Genomic DNA, 18,073 nt, shown 5'->3' with positions numbered 1-18,073 from the left:
CGCTTTTGTCGACACATAATAGTAGAAACACACACAAATATGTGTATTAAAGCCAAGAGAAATTCCACCTAACACATCATACACAGGACATTAATTCAAGCTGCATGACACACACACACACACACACACACACACACACACACACACACAAAATAAATGTGGGTATAAGGCATTCATGCAAGCACCCAGACAAAAATTACACAAACACACACACATTCACTTATGCAAACAGAGTGAGGCGTGGAATTACAGATTTCGGAAAGGACAAATTCCCTTGGAGAACTGCCATGGATTATTGGCTGGTATAGCCAGTGTTCTGAACAATGGAAATATTTGCTGCTGATGAATGCTGAACACTTACGTTAAAAATAAAGACATAAACCTCCAAAGGTCAAATACATCCATTAAGCATATATACGCCATGTGAAGTGATAAATCACTTCCATCAATTGTATTTAATGTTTAAGCGCGAACATTAAGCCAAAGGGGAGTGATTACAGAAAATGAAGTGGCCGTATGAACAAGGAAATCTGGTGTAATCTAATGGGGAATGACTGAATTGCATTTATACACTATGCAGGAGGGATGAGGGCATTTTAAAGCCATTAAATTATTAGGTTTTGACGAGCCTTCTACTGAAAGGATCCTTATATTATCTATTTTTAGGCAATGCATACCCCTACATATGAATCAAATGGATGACCATGAGGTTAGCAACACACTCAAATGTCAGACATCCCAGAGAAGCTCTGCTGCCTTTCCCCGTCAGCCCATTTTTAAATTGGGATATGATTACATCCATGTATTAAGGTTAAACTCAGAAAGTGAAGGATCTTTAAAAGGGTAATCATTGCTCTGGTATTTTAAGTAACACAGTTAGAGAAATGTCCCATTTTTTCATGTTTTTTATTTAAATGGCATAACATGTGTAATAGGATGTCATGGCTGGGGTCACTTTGGATTACAGTTGAGGGATGCCATCAAAAACACTGTGCCACACTGCCCCCATGTGGCGATGATACACATTGCATAAGTTAGTAGGAGAGGTACACAAAAGGCTACTTCTAACTTCTACTGTATTTGGATTATTTTTTTTATTTTATTTTTTACGGTGGTGGTGGTAGTTTGGGTTGATGTCACCACTGCGTTAAAAAGCCTACAGGGATATTTGGGGTTATCAATGTATTAATAAACTCCAACTGGATGAATTTGATTATAAAATCATTTTTTTCAGTAGCAGTTACAAGATGTTCTTCCACATATTGAAATAAGAAATCCCAAACGATGCAAAAAATCTGAATCAAATTGTCCTGCCTTCTGACACATGTACACCAACATACAATAGATAATTTCACTAATTCTAATACATTGTATTTATCATTTGTTCCCAACAGGAAAGAGAACAAACTGTTGATACTATTTTTAAGAAGGGCCAACAGCACATTTACTTTGCTAACATTGTTGGCAAATTCCTTACTCTGCCTCACAAATCTTTCATTGAGAGCATCCTGGGTTACTGTATGTTTGTTGGTATTCTCACAAACTGAAAATCATGGAGAAACAGAATGCTGACTGAGAAGGCAGACAAGGTCTGCATGGAAACATCTCAGTGGAGCTCCAGCCAATCCCTTATGGTCAGTGGTATAGGTACCCCAAGATCAGAACCAACCGAACAAAAAATCATTTATTCCCATGGCAATAACTCAGTTAATCATGATGCAGTAGGAATAGGGAGTCTGGTGAAATTCTCTGACTAGGGGATGTGAATGTGAATTACATGAATACATAGGGGGATGCATTGTATATTATTTATTTTCATGACAACTATTGATATACATGCACTTAAATTCCTGCCTGGACTGATGCCGTTTACGATGGCTGCTAAAGATGAGTTTAGACTATTGTTGCTTTTGTTATTTTGTGTCTTTATGCTTAATGTGTCCTTATGTTCTGTCATGTACCACACATTACCTCTCAGAGGACAATTGTTTTTCAAAGTCTAACTATGCTGCTATATCACTGAAAACCTCATAAATACATCTTAGGTGTAATATCATTACCTGTCCTGAAGGTGTCACTGTAGTTAGGTCTCGTCTGAGGGCTCAGGTTACAGGATTGGGTTGCAGGCCATGCAGACAACACAAACAGCCCCCACCATGCAGGATAATGAAGCCAGCCCATGCTGCGTTGTCACAGTGACAAGTTGACCTGTCCATCAAGGTGTGTATCACTTTTCCAGCTGGTAGCCCTCAGAGCTGGAGAAGAGAGAAGAAACATAAGGCTGGGACGGCAGATAGAGTCCATCAATGTTATGACTGGGGTCATTTATAGCTTCTGATCTCAGCAGGAAGGACTGAGGTGAGTTTGTACCTTTTATCTATCTCATCTACAGGATTCCCTTCTCTGGTTTCACATCCCCTACATACTAAATACTAAAGAGGTAGTAGCCTTATTTCTTCTTTCTGCCAGCTGAGTCTTCATGGCTGAGGCCGCTGGCACAAGGAGCAACAGTGGAGGTTTAAGCAGCGGAGGGGCTGGAGGAGTGCGTGTCCCCCAGGAGCCCTCTCTCAAAGCCGGGGTGGTGTTGTCAGATGAAAGGGTGGACTTCCTTCGGGAGCAGGCCTTCTGTGTGCTGCGAGTGAAGACGGATAAGTGGAACCGCTTCATTGGAGCAGAGGAGAACCAGAAGATAATCCTGGATTTCCTGGACCACATCTGGACCCACAGACTGCTGCTCTTCACTGGGCCTGGAGGGACACTGCATGCAGGGGATGCTCAGGTGAGAAATACACACAGGCATGAACTGAGTTTATAGAAAGTTCAGGCAATTGCTTTCTTAAATGTGTCATTTTCTTTTTCATCTCCACATCTTGGCTAAAGTCATTTTTGTGGGTAAATTCAATTATGGCTATAGCCTTCAGTAAATACTTAATGGTGTTGATCATCTCTTGTTTTCTGTATGCACTGTACATTACAAATTCTGTATATGAATATCCCTGAGGTAAAGATACTGTGAAACGATGATGTGCACACACACAGAGTGGCTGATGTTGAGGCACATTTCATTATGTTTGCCTGGGTGGCACTGAGGACACAATTCATAAAAAAAAACTATTGTAGCAAAATTCCTCACATCCTGAGAGAAAAACTAAAACACAGTCTGTCATGCACATTCAATTACATACTGAATTTAGTTCTTAAACAAGACAATACACTGGTATGAAGGTATACAAGTCTTATACAAAATCTCCTGGGCTTGCTATCTACACTCCATCTAACATACACATTTTTTGAAATAAGTCACTACTTATTTCTGGTGCTTTCAATGCTGTTGAAAGCATTCCTACTGTTTTTGCATCTGTGAAGACGTCCCCACCATGGAAAACCAAGCTGCTGTGTGTGCTAAAGAGGGGCGTAAAGAGAATCGCCCGCCAAGGATTCAGACACCAACTCCGGCTTGGAGAAGTGCCTGGATACCCCATGGAGCATCTACCTGTTGTCATCTCTGAGGTGGGCTAGTGTGTGATTGCAAAAAAGTCCAACTCAGGTGGAACATATGATTTGTGCAAAGATTTGGGTTTTCCAACTGAGACTACTGCTGGCAGGGCAAAAGAGTACTGCATAGTTTGTCATTAGAACTGTGACAGTTTGTCAATTAACGCATTAGGTGATCAAAATAAAATTAGTTGCCAACAATTTTGATAATCAAATAATCATTTCTGAAAAATTTCAAGCAAAAATGTGAAACATTTGGTGGTTCCAGCATCTTCAGTGTAAGTATCTGCTGCTTTTCCTCATCATTTATGATAATAAATGAAGAGTTTTTAGGTTTTGGACAGTGGGGTGGACAATAGAAACAATGTGAAGACATCACTTTGGGCTCTTGAAAATTGTGTTGAGCATTTTTCACAGTTTTTGATTATATATACTATAGATCCATAAATTGTGAAGCTAATCATTAGTGACAGCCCTATTTGCAATACAGTATATCTGTCCACTTACAACAGCTTGTGTGTACTGCACAGGTGCTGGTGTGTGTGCTGTCCAACGGTCTGAACCATGAGGACTGGCCGCGGGTGGTGTCTGATGACATCCATAGGCACCTGGAGAAGCTGAGGAGCAGGGTGGTGACTCTGAGAGGCCGCGCCGAGGGACGGACACTGCTGCCCCTGCCACTGTGTGTAGAGAGGGCACGGCCCCAAGACATCGTACTCAGGTAGGTGTGGACATTTCTTATAGCCTAGCTTAATTTGTAACCGTTACTATATAGCCAAATAATCAATAAAAGACCCCGCGTTCGTCTTTACTCCTGGTTAAAGTGCTATGGAATAACCCCACGGGCTGTTTGACAACACTCACCGCATTTCCAGACTCCTTAAATGCTCATCTGTTCAACTGGAAGGAGTATTGATCCGCGGGCTGGATGGTAAAATGTTTTAGCTAGCTAGCTAGTTTAGATTTCCAGCCATTGTGGTCAAGCTAGTAGCCGGAAGTGACACCGCTTTTTACAAAATAAAATATAATAAAAAATAAATCTATAACAAAATGAAACCTTTTACTAACAGTTTCACGTATCTACCTACATTAACCGTATTGTATATTTTCATATTAATAAGATGTTAAGAGTTGTACAAAACAAGCAATTATGCCGAAAGAAAAAAAAAAAACGTTAAGTGCCATTTCCGGCCACCATTTTGTTAACAGGAATAGCTAGCCAATTGAGGAATGTGCTAATCGCTAACTAATTGATCTTCTTCATTGTGCAGCAGACAGAACATTTTTCTACAAGTTAGCCAGCTAGCCTATAGAGAGTCTAGAGAATTTGGGAATATCTTCAAAATAGCAGTAAGTGTTGCCAGTTTATGTGCGGGGGTTGACAAAGTTTGGCTATTTTAGGCAGATGTGCTAACTTTAGCTCTTACGTCTCAAATATTCCTTTTCACGACAGCCGTATTATTAAAGGTCGCGTTCGGTTTAGTGTAGCAGGGCCTTTTCAGTGAGCAACAATATGCAATCACAGCACCCTGCCTCTGTTTGAGCTGAATGGAACAGAGCCGTAACTGGTATCATTGGTGACGCCTGTGTTTGCCCTACTGTGTCATGTAAAGATAGCTGCTGTGAAAAAGGTCCATGCATTTCTCATGTAGCTTTTGTGAAAGTGATATGTACCTTGTGGAGATGCACAAACTGGGCTGTTGCCACCAGTTGAAGCTAATTAATTATAGACAGTAAGATGTAACATATGGAACTAGCTACTATTTGTCATTAAATAAATAAGTTAATTATATTAATAGTATAAGTTGTTCATGTACAAACAAGGCACAAACATCTTGTTAAAGCGAATTTTGACGCTGTCAAGCTAACAAAAAAGATTTAAAAGCTGACTGTGAGGACATTTACAACTTACTAGAATAATCTTTTAGATCTATTTGTACTTTGCTTGCTGCACTTTCATCTTCTAAAGCCCATATTGCCATTTTTACCCACACTGATTGCTCCGCTCTCTGCCTCCCTCAGCCCCACTGGTTGGCCACTGGACCGTGGCTTGTTATACTCTATAGAAACTCTGATAGTTCAGTGGTCTGGACAGATATGGAATGTCCTGAAGAAAGACTCTGGTATGGTGCTGCTCCAAGGAGACCACCCGGGCCCCAGTGTGGAGCTGCAGTTTTGGACCACTCAGAGGGAAAACCTGCTGGGCATCCAGACACAAGTATGACATTGACTGTGTGGAAGTTGGAAGGGATGCGGTGAATTCAAAAAGTAAACTGCAGTTCTCAAAGTATCAGCAATAGAAGAGTTTAACTCACAGACTGATTGTGAGACTTTTATTAATCCTAATGGACAGATTTTGAGTCCACGGCTTGAAAGGGCTGAATTATTAAATGTCAACAGCATACACTCGTGTTAGCCCTTTGTTATCAGCCCAGGTAATATACGCCTGTAATGCTCAGCTTGAACAATGAACAAATGATTTTAATTTGAATAATTTAATTTATTCCAATCTAATTTACACATTTCTGACAATGTCATTAAAAAGCAAAAGTTTTGTAAAGCTAGAACTCATGGTAAAGTTGTTGTATTGAATTGTTAAGACAGTGTACAGATGTACCTAATAAAGTGGTGACTGAGTTTTCATTCTGCTGTGATGTCCTTCTTTTCAGATCCAGAGCCCCAAAGTGGAGCGTATCATGGAGATCCTGAGACGAGTCAAGAGCAGTTATTACTCCGCATTCAAGGACGTCTGCAACAAAGTCAATGAGGGTAGATCCGCAGTACTCAATATTTATCAGTGCTAATTAATTGATCCTCTCACTCTCTATATCTTATTCATCTCTCACCTCTTCCTCTATCATTTAGTCTCTCTCAGCCCAGCTTCTCATTCAGTTCTACTTCAGAAACATATTAAGAGGTGCCCCGGTAGCTCACTTAGTAGAGCATGCACCCTATATACTGAGACAGTCCGTCCTCTGCAGCAGCCTGGGCTGAGTTCCAGCCTGCGACCCTTTGCTGCATGTCATCCTCACTCTCTGTCTCTCCCATTTGTCCGTCTTTAAGTGTCTCTCTTTAACAAAGGCAAGAAAAGCCCCAAATGTGTTTTTAAAACAATAAACATATTAAGCAGTCATTGTCTTAATATGCACTGCTTCTGTGTTTTTTTGTTTTTTTTTTCTTTTTTCCCTGTCTCACAGTTCGCAAATGTCATCATCATTATTGTCATGCTCATGTAGAAATGGTGGGCAACGTGGTGATCACATTGCTGGCAATTTAAAAACACAACTGTTAAATCACAGTATTATTTTAATTATGTTAAATTACCCCCCACTGTTAGGACCATGTTATTCACCAGTACTTTTATATGTCATTATCATAGCGGTGCTGGAAGCGGAGGACATAGATCTGTATCTACGCCCTCTGAGGCGACTGATCAGCAGCTTAGAGGAGAGGAGTTTCCCACATGTAGACGCTTTACTGCCTCCTCTCTTCCACACACTCTGTCTCATCTGGAGCCGTTCCCAATACTACTGCACTCCACAACGCATGGTGGTCCTCCTGCAGGAGTTCTGCAACCTCATCATTGAAAAGGTACGGCGGTGCATGTCTGCGTGTGTGAAAGAGAAGGATAAGAGAAATTAAGTAACTGCAACAATTTATCTATCTAATGATTGTGCGTCTGTGTCCAGGCCTTTGCATACCTTATCCCTGAAGAACTGTTTAAGATGGAGCTTGAGGAGGGGGTGGAGAGAGTCCAGATCACCATCTCAGTTCTGCGCACCTTCAAGCAGTTGTTTCATACTCACCGCCAGCAGATCTCCAAGTACTACAGTCACACCCAGACCATCAAGCTGTGGGACTTTCCGGCTACACTTGTGTTCCAGCGTTCAGACCGGATAATGGAAAGGCTACTTATGATCGAGGTACATGGGCTGACAAACAAAGCTCGGTGTCTGTTGGTTTTATAGGAATATTAGAAATGTGCACACCTGGCTGTTAGTCCTAAAAAAAGCCAGAACAGAAGGGATTGTTTTCATTATATTCATTCATTCATTTTTTCAAATTAAAATAACCTCTGTCCTGATTTCTCCTCTCATCTGTAGGAACTTTTTGCAACAGCGCTGGACTTCCTGAAACTAGAAAAGGTTGAACTGGGAGGATCAAGAGGGAAAGTCCTCAGCGAGATGGTCTTCAGCATGAGCGAGGAGTTTCATGACCGCTGGCGGGCCCTCAGAGAGACCAAATATGACCCTCTGGACTATACTAACGATGTGAGGCCCACTGAAATCGTCGCAGTCGTCTTTGATATCACACTGTTTCATAATTAATAACCCCCAATGGCTGTGATTCGCAGCAATTTATGAGTGGCATAGACAGGCACAGCGGAATAATAAAAAATAACAATTAGATATTTTTCTGCCCAGCAGTACAGTAATTGAAAAGTAGCAAAGCAAAGTAGTTGCTAAGCAACACGCAAGAATCAGTGACAGCAGGCGTTATTAGTCAGTGCATCAATATTTAATTTACTAGATATTTTACAGTTATTTTGCCACAGCTTCCACTGTGACTCAGCCCATCAAAACTGGAACTCAATCAGAAATTGATCTGTGTTATAATATATTTTTCACAAGTGTTTGTTATTTCAGCCAATACAATCAACCCAGTTAGGGAGAATCTGAAGCACTGCAATGAAAATTTAATGGAATAAAAATAGCCTAATAATGTAAGTGGACTTGAAGCTTTTTAAGGGTCTGAAAATATCCATAATTTCCTGTCTACTACTCATCTTGTGTCCAGGATTTTGTGCATCACTACAGGCATTTCATGGAGCAGAACAGAGATTTTGACCAGAGGCTTGGAACTGTCCTCAATCTGGCTTTCCAGCACTCCAAAAACCTGAAGTCATCCTTTAAGGTATCACACTGCAAGAAATCCCCTTAAACAATCTCATTCCTGTATTTAGTCTCTTCCAGGTCATGCGGGGACGGGGTGTTCATTAGTTGCACTTTCTTAGTTTGTGTGTAAAAGGAGCAAGCGGAGAGCATTAAGCATGTTGGCATACTATAATCACATTAGTCTCAGCTGACAAGCATTTTGGGTATTATTGGAAAATTCTTGTTTGTTGCTTAAATTAAAAGCTACAGAATCTAAAGTAAATCAGAACTATATTTTTCTTACTACCATAATTTCTAAAATGTACACCGTGTGTTGCTGTTTTTGTGTCCCCTCTAGTTGTTAAAGATTTTCAGCGCCCTGCTTGAGAGACCCAGGATCCACCAGCTGTTCTCTCCGAATTACAACGTCTTATTGGCCATGTTCAACCAGGAGATAGACCACTGTCAGTTTACAGTTGACCAGCACAGAGAAGGGGTAAGAGAGGGTGAACAGAAATAAATACTCTGGCCATTTACCACACTAGATTATGTCATAACTGGGAAGTGTATAAGAGTTTAATGTGACACATAATATAATTCACACACTTAGCTTCAAATGTATAAATGTATTAACTTGTCTCCTCAGCCAAATTAATTCAGCCTGTGTGTTTCAGCTGCAGTCAGGCTGTGCTGTCCTGGGGAAAAATATGCCGTCAGTGGCAGGCAACCTGAAATGGTCACAGGAGCTTCGTAATCGCATCCTCACCAACAGGAGCAACCTCTGCCAGCTGGCCCATATGTACGGACCAACTGTACTCATCACACACAGACACAGTTATCTCATGTAACAACTGTCAGCCAGCAAATCTGATTTTACTGTAATATGGAATTAATTAAAAAAAAAAACAAATAAGATTCATAAGACTTTAACAATTTAAAACAGTCAACATTTTTTAAATTGCATTGCTGTTTTTTAATACTTTCTCGTTTGAAATGGAAATGTAATATCTGTTTTGGTTAAAAAGAAATAGAAAGGAAAAAATCAAAAGGATTGTTTAGAAAAATTACTTGCAAGCAAAGGTTTTACACTGACTCATAACTGTAATGGTGTCCGTTCGTGCAGTCAGGCTCATGATGGACAGTTTTTTTAAGAGTTAAAATTGATGCAGCTGAAACTGAGATTTTGTTTGTATTTTATTCTGTCGTCTATTATTTATTCTGTTTGTATTTTTCTCCTTTATCAAAATCTGACACCTGTGGTTCAGACAATGCAAAGCGGCCATCATTAGTTCATAATTCTATCATACACACTGCAAGAATACATTTTACTTATCAAACATGTACAGGATACAGATTACATTCATATTTTACTTGTTATTTTCATTTTCCTTTGGCCTTTTTTCTCTCTCCCCTCCAGGCCTCTGGGATGTGCTGAAGCGGACGATGTTCTCCGAAAGTGTGAGCGCATTCTGGAGGTTCTGGACCATCATGATGAGGAGCTGTTCACAGAGTGGACAGAGGGTCTGGAGGGAAGGTGTCAGACACATCTGAATGACCCACTGCTAACACTGGACACTGAAAAAGGGCTCTTCCAGGTCAACTTCAGTCCTGCAGTAAGCACAGAGAAGATGCAATCAAAAAGATGTTACATACAGTGAAGTATCGTGGAAAATTTACGATAGACATTTGATCACACAAATCACTTTATGAAAAAACTAAAGGTGAATTTACTCCAGAAATAAGAGGTTACATTATTAAAATATATCAATAAATACTTCCGTTGAAACTTATCGCTGATTACTACAATACAATATAGATGTAGCCTGTACTGAATTCATGAAAGGTTTTACATTTGCTTCATTTTCTTTTGAATTGAAGAAACTGTTTGCATTAGCATCAATAACCACAGTATGGGAACATCACAAAATATAATCAACATAAAATCAAAGAAACAAGACAAAGTCTCAGAAAAGTACGTGAGTAGCAGAAAGGGAGCTATAAATTAATCTCACTATACAACCCTGTGTTGCGTAATGATGAATAAATGTACTTTGTTCCTTGTCTATGTGCACTTTGTTCCCTTTTACCTGGTAACAGTGGTTGGCCCTCTTGTAGCTAACATCCAATTATTCATATCTCTTAATGAGATTTCTACTTTAAGATCCAGTTCGTGTCTATTCAGATTTCTTTCTCTGGTAAAAAGGTAAAAAGAAACGAAACAATGAACTATAACTTTTCCTCCTCTCTCATCGTCTCTCCTCAGCTGACTTCGGTTCTAAGGGAGGTGAAGTATCTGGGCATTTTGAAGAACCAAAACATTCCCAAAGCAGCTCTTCATCTCTACTCCAAACGGGAGAAGCTCTACATGGTGTGTAATTAAGTGTCTAAGGTCACACTGAATATAATGTCAGACAGCTGTATTTGTGAGTTATGTGGCTGTGAATGTTATTCTACTTGTGAAATATTAAAGAAATGATCAGAGTTTTAAGTGTTAACCCTGTATTGTATCCTGTAGTACACACAGACACTGACCCTGGTGACTCAGTGGTACAACCAGCTCCACAGTACCATCCTCGCCGTAGAGCTGGGTTTGGTGAAAGATGAGCTGGACGGGACAAAACGACAGCTGGATCCGGCTCTGCGGGAGCTGACATGGGCTCAGGACGACCTGTGGGACTACATTAAGAGCACACGAGACTTAGTCAAGGTACAGAATACTTACTGTGCATTTTAAGAAAATCTTTTGACTGCATTGTCACCAAACAAAAGGGGCAACGTAATGATAGTGAGTGAAGCTTTTCAATGCTCGTGTTTACAATGTTTTGCAGAAAATTCAAACCATTCTGCAACAGTATATTAAAAGAAACAATTATGTCTCGGCCACATTTTAAATACTTTTTTATTCAAAGACTATTTTTTAAGAAAAGAAAAGAGGAACAAAAAGGTTCAGGTTTGTACTTTATTCTTTATTATCACTTCTTCCTAGCAATAAACAGCAGTACACACTGATACTGTTTTAATAATCAGATCTGTTCTTCTTACACCAAGATACAGGAGTCTAATTCCTTCATTGATTTTTTTTATATCCAAAAATCTTTCTTAGAGATAAACATAGTTCTCCTCCAAATATTTAAATTTTTGGACATATCCAAAAGATGTGGGAGTGATTGGCATCCATATGCCCACACTGTCTCCAGCACTGCCGTTGTGACTGGGACACTTTACTTTCAATGTGGGTTTTGATGAAGAAACCGATCAAACACATCCACCAAAAAATCTTTCCACTTCTTTGAGTGTTTGGAAGCGTGCTGTGTTCTCCACTTTGAACACCAATCCCCCTGTGTCTAGTTCTTTCTCCCATTTTACTTTAATAAATTCAATATTATTCCCTTTCTACTTCTGAAAATGTCTCAGCTGCATATTATGCTTAGGATTTAAAAAGTTAGTAAAAGTTGTGATTTATTTTAGAGTTTGTTCAATAGCAATATCAAAAGCTGCTGTGAAACTGTTGCCTGCCAATGTAGCATGAATCCTGGCATTCTCCTCATGTAGTCTGAGCCAGCTTCCCTCAATTATAGCAAATACTCCTGAAACGAAAACAAAACACGCAGCTGTCAACCAAAAGGGGATATAATTACTGGTTGTAATCGTTTCTCTCTTTGCTATTGCCAGAGCATTTCTAGTCGAGTCCAAAAGAGTAAAGCTAATGTGGAGGCCATCCAGGCTCTTATGGCTAAATTCAGCCACCGTGCCTTCATCACCAGAAAGAGCCGCGCTTCGACTCTCCTTGACTTCTCGGACATTGAAGAGAGTGTTTCCAAACAGCACTCTCTCATCAGCAGGACAGGAGAGCAAATACACAAACTGCTGCAGGTACATTTACCCACCTTACTCTTGAAGCTGAAGAGGAGGGCATGTATTATCTTGATATGGTAGACATGATCTTTTTCCTCCTTAACTCCCACTAACGCATCACTTGTCCGCTGTGCTGCAGGAGAACCAGTCTCTGCTCGATGTTACAGACCTGGACAGCAGTGAGTGGCAGGCCTACACGGACTATGTGGACCGCATGATCCTGACAGGATTCTCCGGTGCAGTACGCTGCTCCCTGCAGTACCTCATGGACAACACAGATGCGGCCCAGCGCATAACACCACTGTTTGAGGTCCAGCTGGTACTCAACAGCAATGAGATGACCTTCGAACCCCCGCTGGACTACAGCCACAGCAGTAACTTCTATGATATTGTGGATAAAATGGTGGCCAACATCACCAGCATGGCATCCTTCATTCTCAGAGTGGCGAAGCACAAACAGCTGGATAATTATCAGGTGCTGTAAAGATTAAGTTATAGGTTTATACACAGTGTGCATACATACACCTTTACAGAAATACATACACACGCCCCTCTTACATGCCATGCTGTTTCTTGGTCTTGTAGTGCGACATAAATAAAATGGAAGATTTGTCAGAGATGTGCCATGTCATTCGGTCACGTGCACGTGCAGCTATTGCTAAGGTAAGGTTTGTTTTCTGTCCACACATACTGTAGAGGTTCATTCATGATGCTGACAGTTATAAAAATTGTGTTGATTTTCAGGTCAGAGAATATCAGGGATCATTTGCCAGCTACCGCTACCTCTGGACTGATGACAGGTCAGGAGACTGTGAAGTGCATTGCTCTCTGTCATTTATTTCACATTTCTCAAAGTGCTTTTTTTTAATGAAATCCATAAACACAGGTTGTGCAGAATGTTCTCGCCTCTCCTCATCATCATTTTTAGTGAAATTAACAAAGATATTTGCCAAAGGGATGAATTAAAAAGCGAAAGGCTTTTTTCCCTCATCTTGTACAGGTCTGAATTCATGAGGCAGTTTCTGCTGTATGGCCATGTGCTCAGTACAGAGGAAGCCGAGCTGTATGCTGACTATGAATTGAAAAAGAACCCGCCCACCCTGGACAACTTCAAAGAGCAGGTGAGTCGTACATTTGTAGTTCAAACAATCTTTAACCTAAATTCACTTGACCTTACTTTAGTGTATTTATGGAGCTGTTAAGGACAACAATAGTCTCTGGTCTTTACATCTTTGTCTCTGAGTCAGTATCAGCAGGGTTATAAATACACACATTATATACCCAAGTAGAAGTACAGACACTTGTATAAAAAAGAATGGTAAAAGTACTGATGCAACATTTTTACTGAAGTAAACATGAAAAAGTACAGGCTCTGAAATGTACTCAAAGGTAAAAAGTAGCCCTCTGAAGAAGAAAGCTAACTGACCCTCGCCTTTTCTCCATGTTAGTCTCCATCTTGTCTGATTCGTCATGTTATGACTTTTATGTTGTTTTTGTTTTGTTACATCTGTCATGCATGATATGCACTGATGGATACATTAAGGAATCGTCATCTCTATCTGTTAATCTCCTGCCTATTTGAGTCAAAATCGTTCTTGATGTTTGGATTTCCCCTCAAATGCATTCAATTTAAAATAACAAGCCTAATTTAAAATGTAAAGAGTAGAAAGTGTAGACATTTGTGTTAAAATGTGGGGATTCAAAATAAAACACCTTTGGTCACTGTGTCACTCTTCACTCCAGATCAACCTGTTTGAGGCTTTGTATGTACGGGTGAGCAAGATGGAGGACAGGAGGGTGTTTTGTGGCTGGTTGCAGCTAGATATCAGACCCTTCAAGCACACGCTGATGAATGTCATCAAGAGATGGAGCTGGATGTTCAAAGAGCACCTCCTCAACCATGTAAACCAGAGGTCAGACACGCACACATGCACCAGCACTGACACACACACACACATATATGTTTATAACAGCAACTGGAATAATTTAAAATGAGTTTCTTTAGAAACTTTGTAAATTAACTCTACTGTTATAATTGTTTTTATTTAATATCATCAGTTATTAGACTTTTTCCTGTGCCACTTCTCTCTGCTCTGAAATCTTACATTGTCCTTCTTCCTCTTTATTCTGCAGCGTGAGAGAGTTATCATCTTTTGTCCAGGATACAGCCCACGGTCTTTCGAAAAAGGTGTCAGATGGCGACTATGCAGGCCTTGTGGACATCATGGGACACCTCATGGCCATACGAGACAGACAAATCAGCAATGAACAGAACTTCAAACCTCTCAAGTCTACTGCTGAACTCCTCAAGACCTACGGACAGCAGCTGCCTGAGAGCGTCTACACACAGCTAGAAGTGTGTACAGACACACAAGTACACACATTTCCAGATATGTACATTTATCATTGCATTACAGTCTTCACTTTATCACTGCAAAATACAGGAGCTGCCAGAGAAGTGGAAGAGTCTGAGGAAAATTGCATTCACAGTTAAACATGAAGTGGCACCGCTACAATCAAATGAAGTTTCAGTTATACGCAGGAAGTGTGTCCGGTTTGAGGTGAGGCTGTGTGTGAGCCGGGTAGGATGTCAGTGTCACAACCCCATACAAAGAGCTCAATATCTGACATATAAACCTTCTCACTTTCTGTCCTGCATTATATATGACTGCCACCACACCCCCCTCTGTGTGTACAGTTATAGATTGAAAGATGGAGGCAGATATGCGCAGGAACTGCAGCGTCAAAGAATCCTGAATGTGCAGCTTTCTTTTCACATTTTAGGTGAAGCAGCATGAGTTCAGAGAGCAGTTTCGCACTGAACAGATCTTTAAGATCAGTGTGGAGGAGCCATATAAACTAATTGATAAGGTGAGCGCTGGGAGAAATACTTTATTACCTGTTTGAAATGACAAGCTTATGAGTCATTCTCTGCAAAGTAGCCCATTACGTTGTATGATTAAATCTATTTAATCCGCCTTTAAGCCACAGTATTTCAAAATGTCTCTGTCTTTAGTCTAATCGAGCAGTGGCAGTGATGGAGACAGAAATGAAGAAGCTGCAGGACACAGCTGATCTGTTTGAGGTCAGTTTTCCAGACTACAAGCAACTGCGCCAGTGCCGCTCTGACATCATACTGGTCAAAGCAGTCTGGGACATGGTCATCTTTGTGAAGGTAAACGTTAATCAGCACAAAGCATTTTCGAGCATCACAGATAAACCAGTAACTTTCCACACCGTAGGCACCAACAGGCTGTGAATTCCAAACAATGTCTACAGATTCAAGTGGCCAAAGTCAGCCTTTTAATGACCTCAATCTTTGATCAAACAAGAATATGGGAAAAAATTTATATTGTTGTGATATTATTTAAAAAAATCTGCCGACATTCTATGTTTATTGCTGTTTTACAGTGTTTATTAGTAGCTCGTCATGTTATTAGTAGTCTGATGAGCCCAGTCATTGGATATGTCTGTTGGAAATGTCACTTATTATCTTAAAAAGTTTTAATTTAATTAAGTTTTAATTCAGGCTGTTTAAGCAAAGAGCATTAAGAAGACTCAAACTAAGTGAAAAAATATGTTAATTGCAACATTGTGTTTACGAAAACAGCAATCTACTTCTAATCTAGGATTACAAAGCAAAGCTGCTTTGTATTTTCCTGTACTTTTGTATATCATGTTTCTTTTCAAATTGTGAAAATTAATAAAGTAGAGAAACGTGTATTTTTTTCACGCATTAAATTTAAACGTCCAGCCTCTTAGCACTTCACTTTTTTCTGGCCCTTCTACAGAATGATTGAATAGGCCTGCTTTAGACTGCGGGGAGAAATAGATTTTCCTCTGTGAAATTCATTACAGGATCGCAGATTAAATGTTTCCATTCTCCTCTCTGTGCCAGACCAGTATAGAGGATTGGACCAAGACTCCGTGGAAGGAGATCAACGTTGAACAGATGGACATGGAGCTCAGACGATTCGCCAAAGTATGACAAGTTTCCAGGGACAAACATTATAATCTTTAATTATTGCTGGGGGTTGAGAAAAAGAGTATCTATCTTGCTCTGTTGCACATTAAAGGAGATGAAGATGCTGGATAAGGAGGTGCGGGTGTGGGACGTCTACATGGGTCTGGAGTCCACAGTGAAGAACCTGTTGACCTCTCTGAGAGCCGTCAACGAGCTGCAAAACTCTGCTGTCAGAGAAAGACACTGGCAACAGCTTATGAACACCACCAGGGTACAAGACTGTCTCTCCTACCTTACAGTGTCTCATATCATCTGATTCAATAATGTTCTGTAATCATGTTCTGCACTGTATACTTGCCACTCTATTGAGTTTAGTTCTGTTCTTTTTTTAATCTAGTCTTCATGTTCTCTACCTTCATCCAACTGTCCTGTCAGCTCATGTCCAGGCCTGTAATGACCACCACAGTTCAGTGAACCCAATTATCCTGATCTGAAACCTGATCACGCTCATGGTTGCCTTGTATTACTTTGGCCTTCAGGTCAGGTTTGTGATGGGGGAGGGCACCACCCTGGGGGACCTTTTGGAATTGCAGCTTCACCGTGTGGAGGATGAGGTCAAAAACATTGTGGACAAGGCTGTGAAAGAAATGGCCATAGAGAAAGTAAGACTCATAAACACCAAATTGTCCTGTATGTCGGTGAAGTAGTTGTATGAGTCAATATTTAAGAATGGACCAAACAGAACAGTCAATTCCTTTTTGAGACTTTCATCATATCTTAAATAATACTAAATCTGGAGACAAATACCATCCCTAACCCTTTGACTATAAATATTAACTTCTGCCTTACTCTTAGAAAGTTAAATAATCATGAAGTGGACTCACAAAGGACAATAAAGATGAAATCTCAAATAACTGCAAAATGAGATGCATAACACATTTAGCAACATCCTATCCTACTGCACAGTTTACGTTTTCCCTCATCTTCAAATGCTGGTAATCACAAGAAACATTTCCAACATTTGTTCAGGTTTTGGCAGAGATAACCCAGACATGGAGTGTCATGTCGTTGTCATATGAGACTCATACCAGCACGGGAACCCCTCTGCTCAAATCAGATGAGAATCTAATAGAAACACTGGAGGACAACCAGGTGAGCTTGATAGCATGTGATATCTAGTTTAAGTAGTTTAATGCTGAATCCTGCTTGGTATAGAATATCACGCTCAGGGTTAGATTTAATTTTTTAGTTATTAGTGTTGCTTTAATCCTCTGTGTTGTGTCTTGTGTAGGTCTATGAGGTACTTATCAATAGTTAGCTACAGTAGATGGTGGTCAGTGTGTCCCCAGTTTTTCTGCTGACCCTGTACACAGCAGCACCTACACTACACCAGTACTATAAACTGTGGGTGCGCTGACCGCCATGTTCTGTAGATAATGCACTGACTAAGGATAAATTCCTCATACAACAGCACTTCAGAAAATCCAAACCATCCCTTTAAGGAGGTGACTGACGAGAACAGCATGTTGAATTGATAGAAACGAATGTATTTATCTGAACATGCTTCTCAGACAATCATGTGAAGCTCCTGCTTTTATCCGTCTTTAGGTGCAGCTGCAGAACATCCTGATGAGTAAGTACGTGGAGTATTTCCAGGCGGAGGTGAGCGGATGGCAGAGGAAGCTGATGGTGGCTGACCTGGTCATCTCCTCCTGGATGTCTGTCCAGAGGACCTGGGCCCACCTCAACAGCATCTTCACCAACAGCCACGACATCCGCTGCCAGCTGGCCAATGATGCCGAGCGCTTCCAGGGAATTCACACTGACTTCCAGGTAACACATACAGGTGTCCATCTCATGATATGTTCTGTTAGGTCGTGTTTCC

General features: G+C 40.5%; 1 protein-coding gene across 2 annotated transcripts in view; it reads left to right on the top strand.

The window, feature by feature from the left end:
- Positions 1–2,479: 2,479 nt before the first annotated feature.
- Positions 2,480–18,073, top strand: part of dnah9l (dynein, axonemal, heavy polypeptide 9 like) — a 47,477-nt gene continuing 31,883 nt past the window's right edge. The window contains exons 1-29 of one of the 2 annotated variants that reach the window (XM_084731912.1): positions 2,480–2,779; positions 3,367–3,510; positions 4,026–4,216; positions 5,518–5,713; positions 6,165–6,264; positions 6,875–7,086; positions 7,185–7,418; positions 7,599–7,766; positions 8,293–8,409; positions 8,728–8,865; positions 9,044–9,168; positions 9,787–9,982; positions 10,633–10,737; positions 10,885–11,076; positions 12,042–12,242; positions 12,364–12,699; positions 12,810–12,887; positions 12,969–13,024; positions 13,225–13,345; positions 13,968–14,137; positions 14,358–14,580; positions 14,669–14,785; positions 15,009–15,095; positions 15,241–15,399; positions 16,123–16,206; positions 16,301–16,459; positions 16,728–16,850; positions 17,218–17,340; positions 17,797–18,021. In XM_084731912.1, the coding sequence (XP_084588038.1) occupies positions 2,480–2,779; positions 3,367–3,510; positions 4,026–4,216; positions 5,518–5,713; positions 6,165–6,264; positions 6,875–7,086; positions 7,185–7,418; positions 7,599–7,766; positions 8,293–8,409; positions 8,728–8,865; positions 9,044–9,168; positions 9,787–9,982; positions 10,633–10,737; positions 10,885–11,076; positions 12,042–12,242; positions 12,364–12,699; positions 12,810–12,887; positions 12,969–13,024; positions 13,225–13,345; positions 13,968–14,137; positions 14,358–14,580; positions 14,669–14,785; positions 15,009–15,095; positions 15,241–15,399; positions 16,123–16,206; positions 16,301–16,459; positions 16,728–16,850; positions 17,218–17,340; positions 17,797–18,021 (4,680 nt within the window). Of the gene's footprint in view, positions 2,780–3,366; positions 3,511–4,025; positions 4,217–5,517; positions 5,714–6,164; positions 6,265–6,874; positions 7,087–7,184; positions 7,419–7,598; positions 7,767–8,292; positions 8,410–8,727; positions 8,866–9,043; positions 9,169–9,786; positions 9,983–10,632; positions 10,738–10,884; positions 11,077–12,041; positions 12,243–12,363; positions 12,700–12,809; positions 12,888–12,968; positions 13,025–13,224; positions 13,346–13,967; positions 14,138–14,357; positions 14,581–14,668; positions 14,786–15,008; positions 15,096–15,240; positions 15,400–16,122; positions 16,207–16,300; positions 16,460–16,727; positions 16,851–17,217; positions 17,341–17,796; positions 18,022–18,073 lie in introns of those variants that run through there. The other variant, XM_084731913.1, reaches the window with a different exon arrangement.

Source organism: Lutjanus erythropterus, chromosome 12 (assembly GCF_056507025.1).
Source record: "Lutjanus erythropterus isolate fLutEry1 chromosome 12, fLutEry1.hap2, whole genome shotgun sequence".
Lineage (NCBI taxonomy): Eukaryota > Metazoa > Chordata > Actinopteri > Lutjaniformes > Lutjanidae > Lutjanus > Lutjanus erythropterus.
This window is presented reverse-complemented; position numbering and strand designations above follow the sequence as displayed.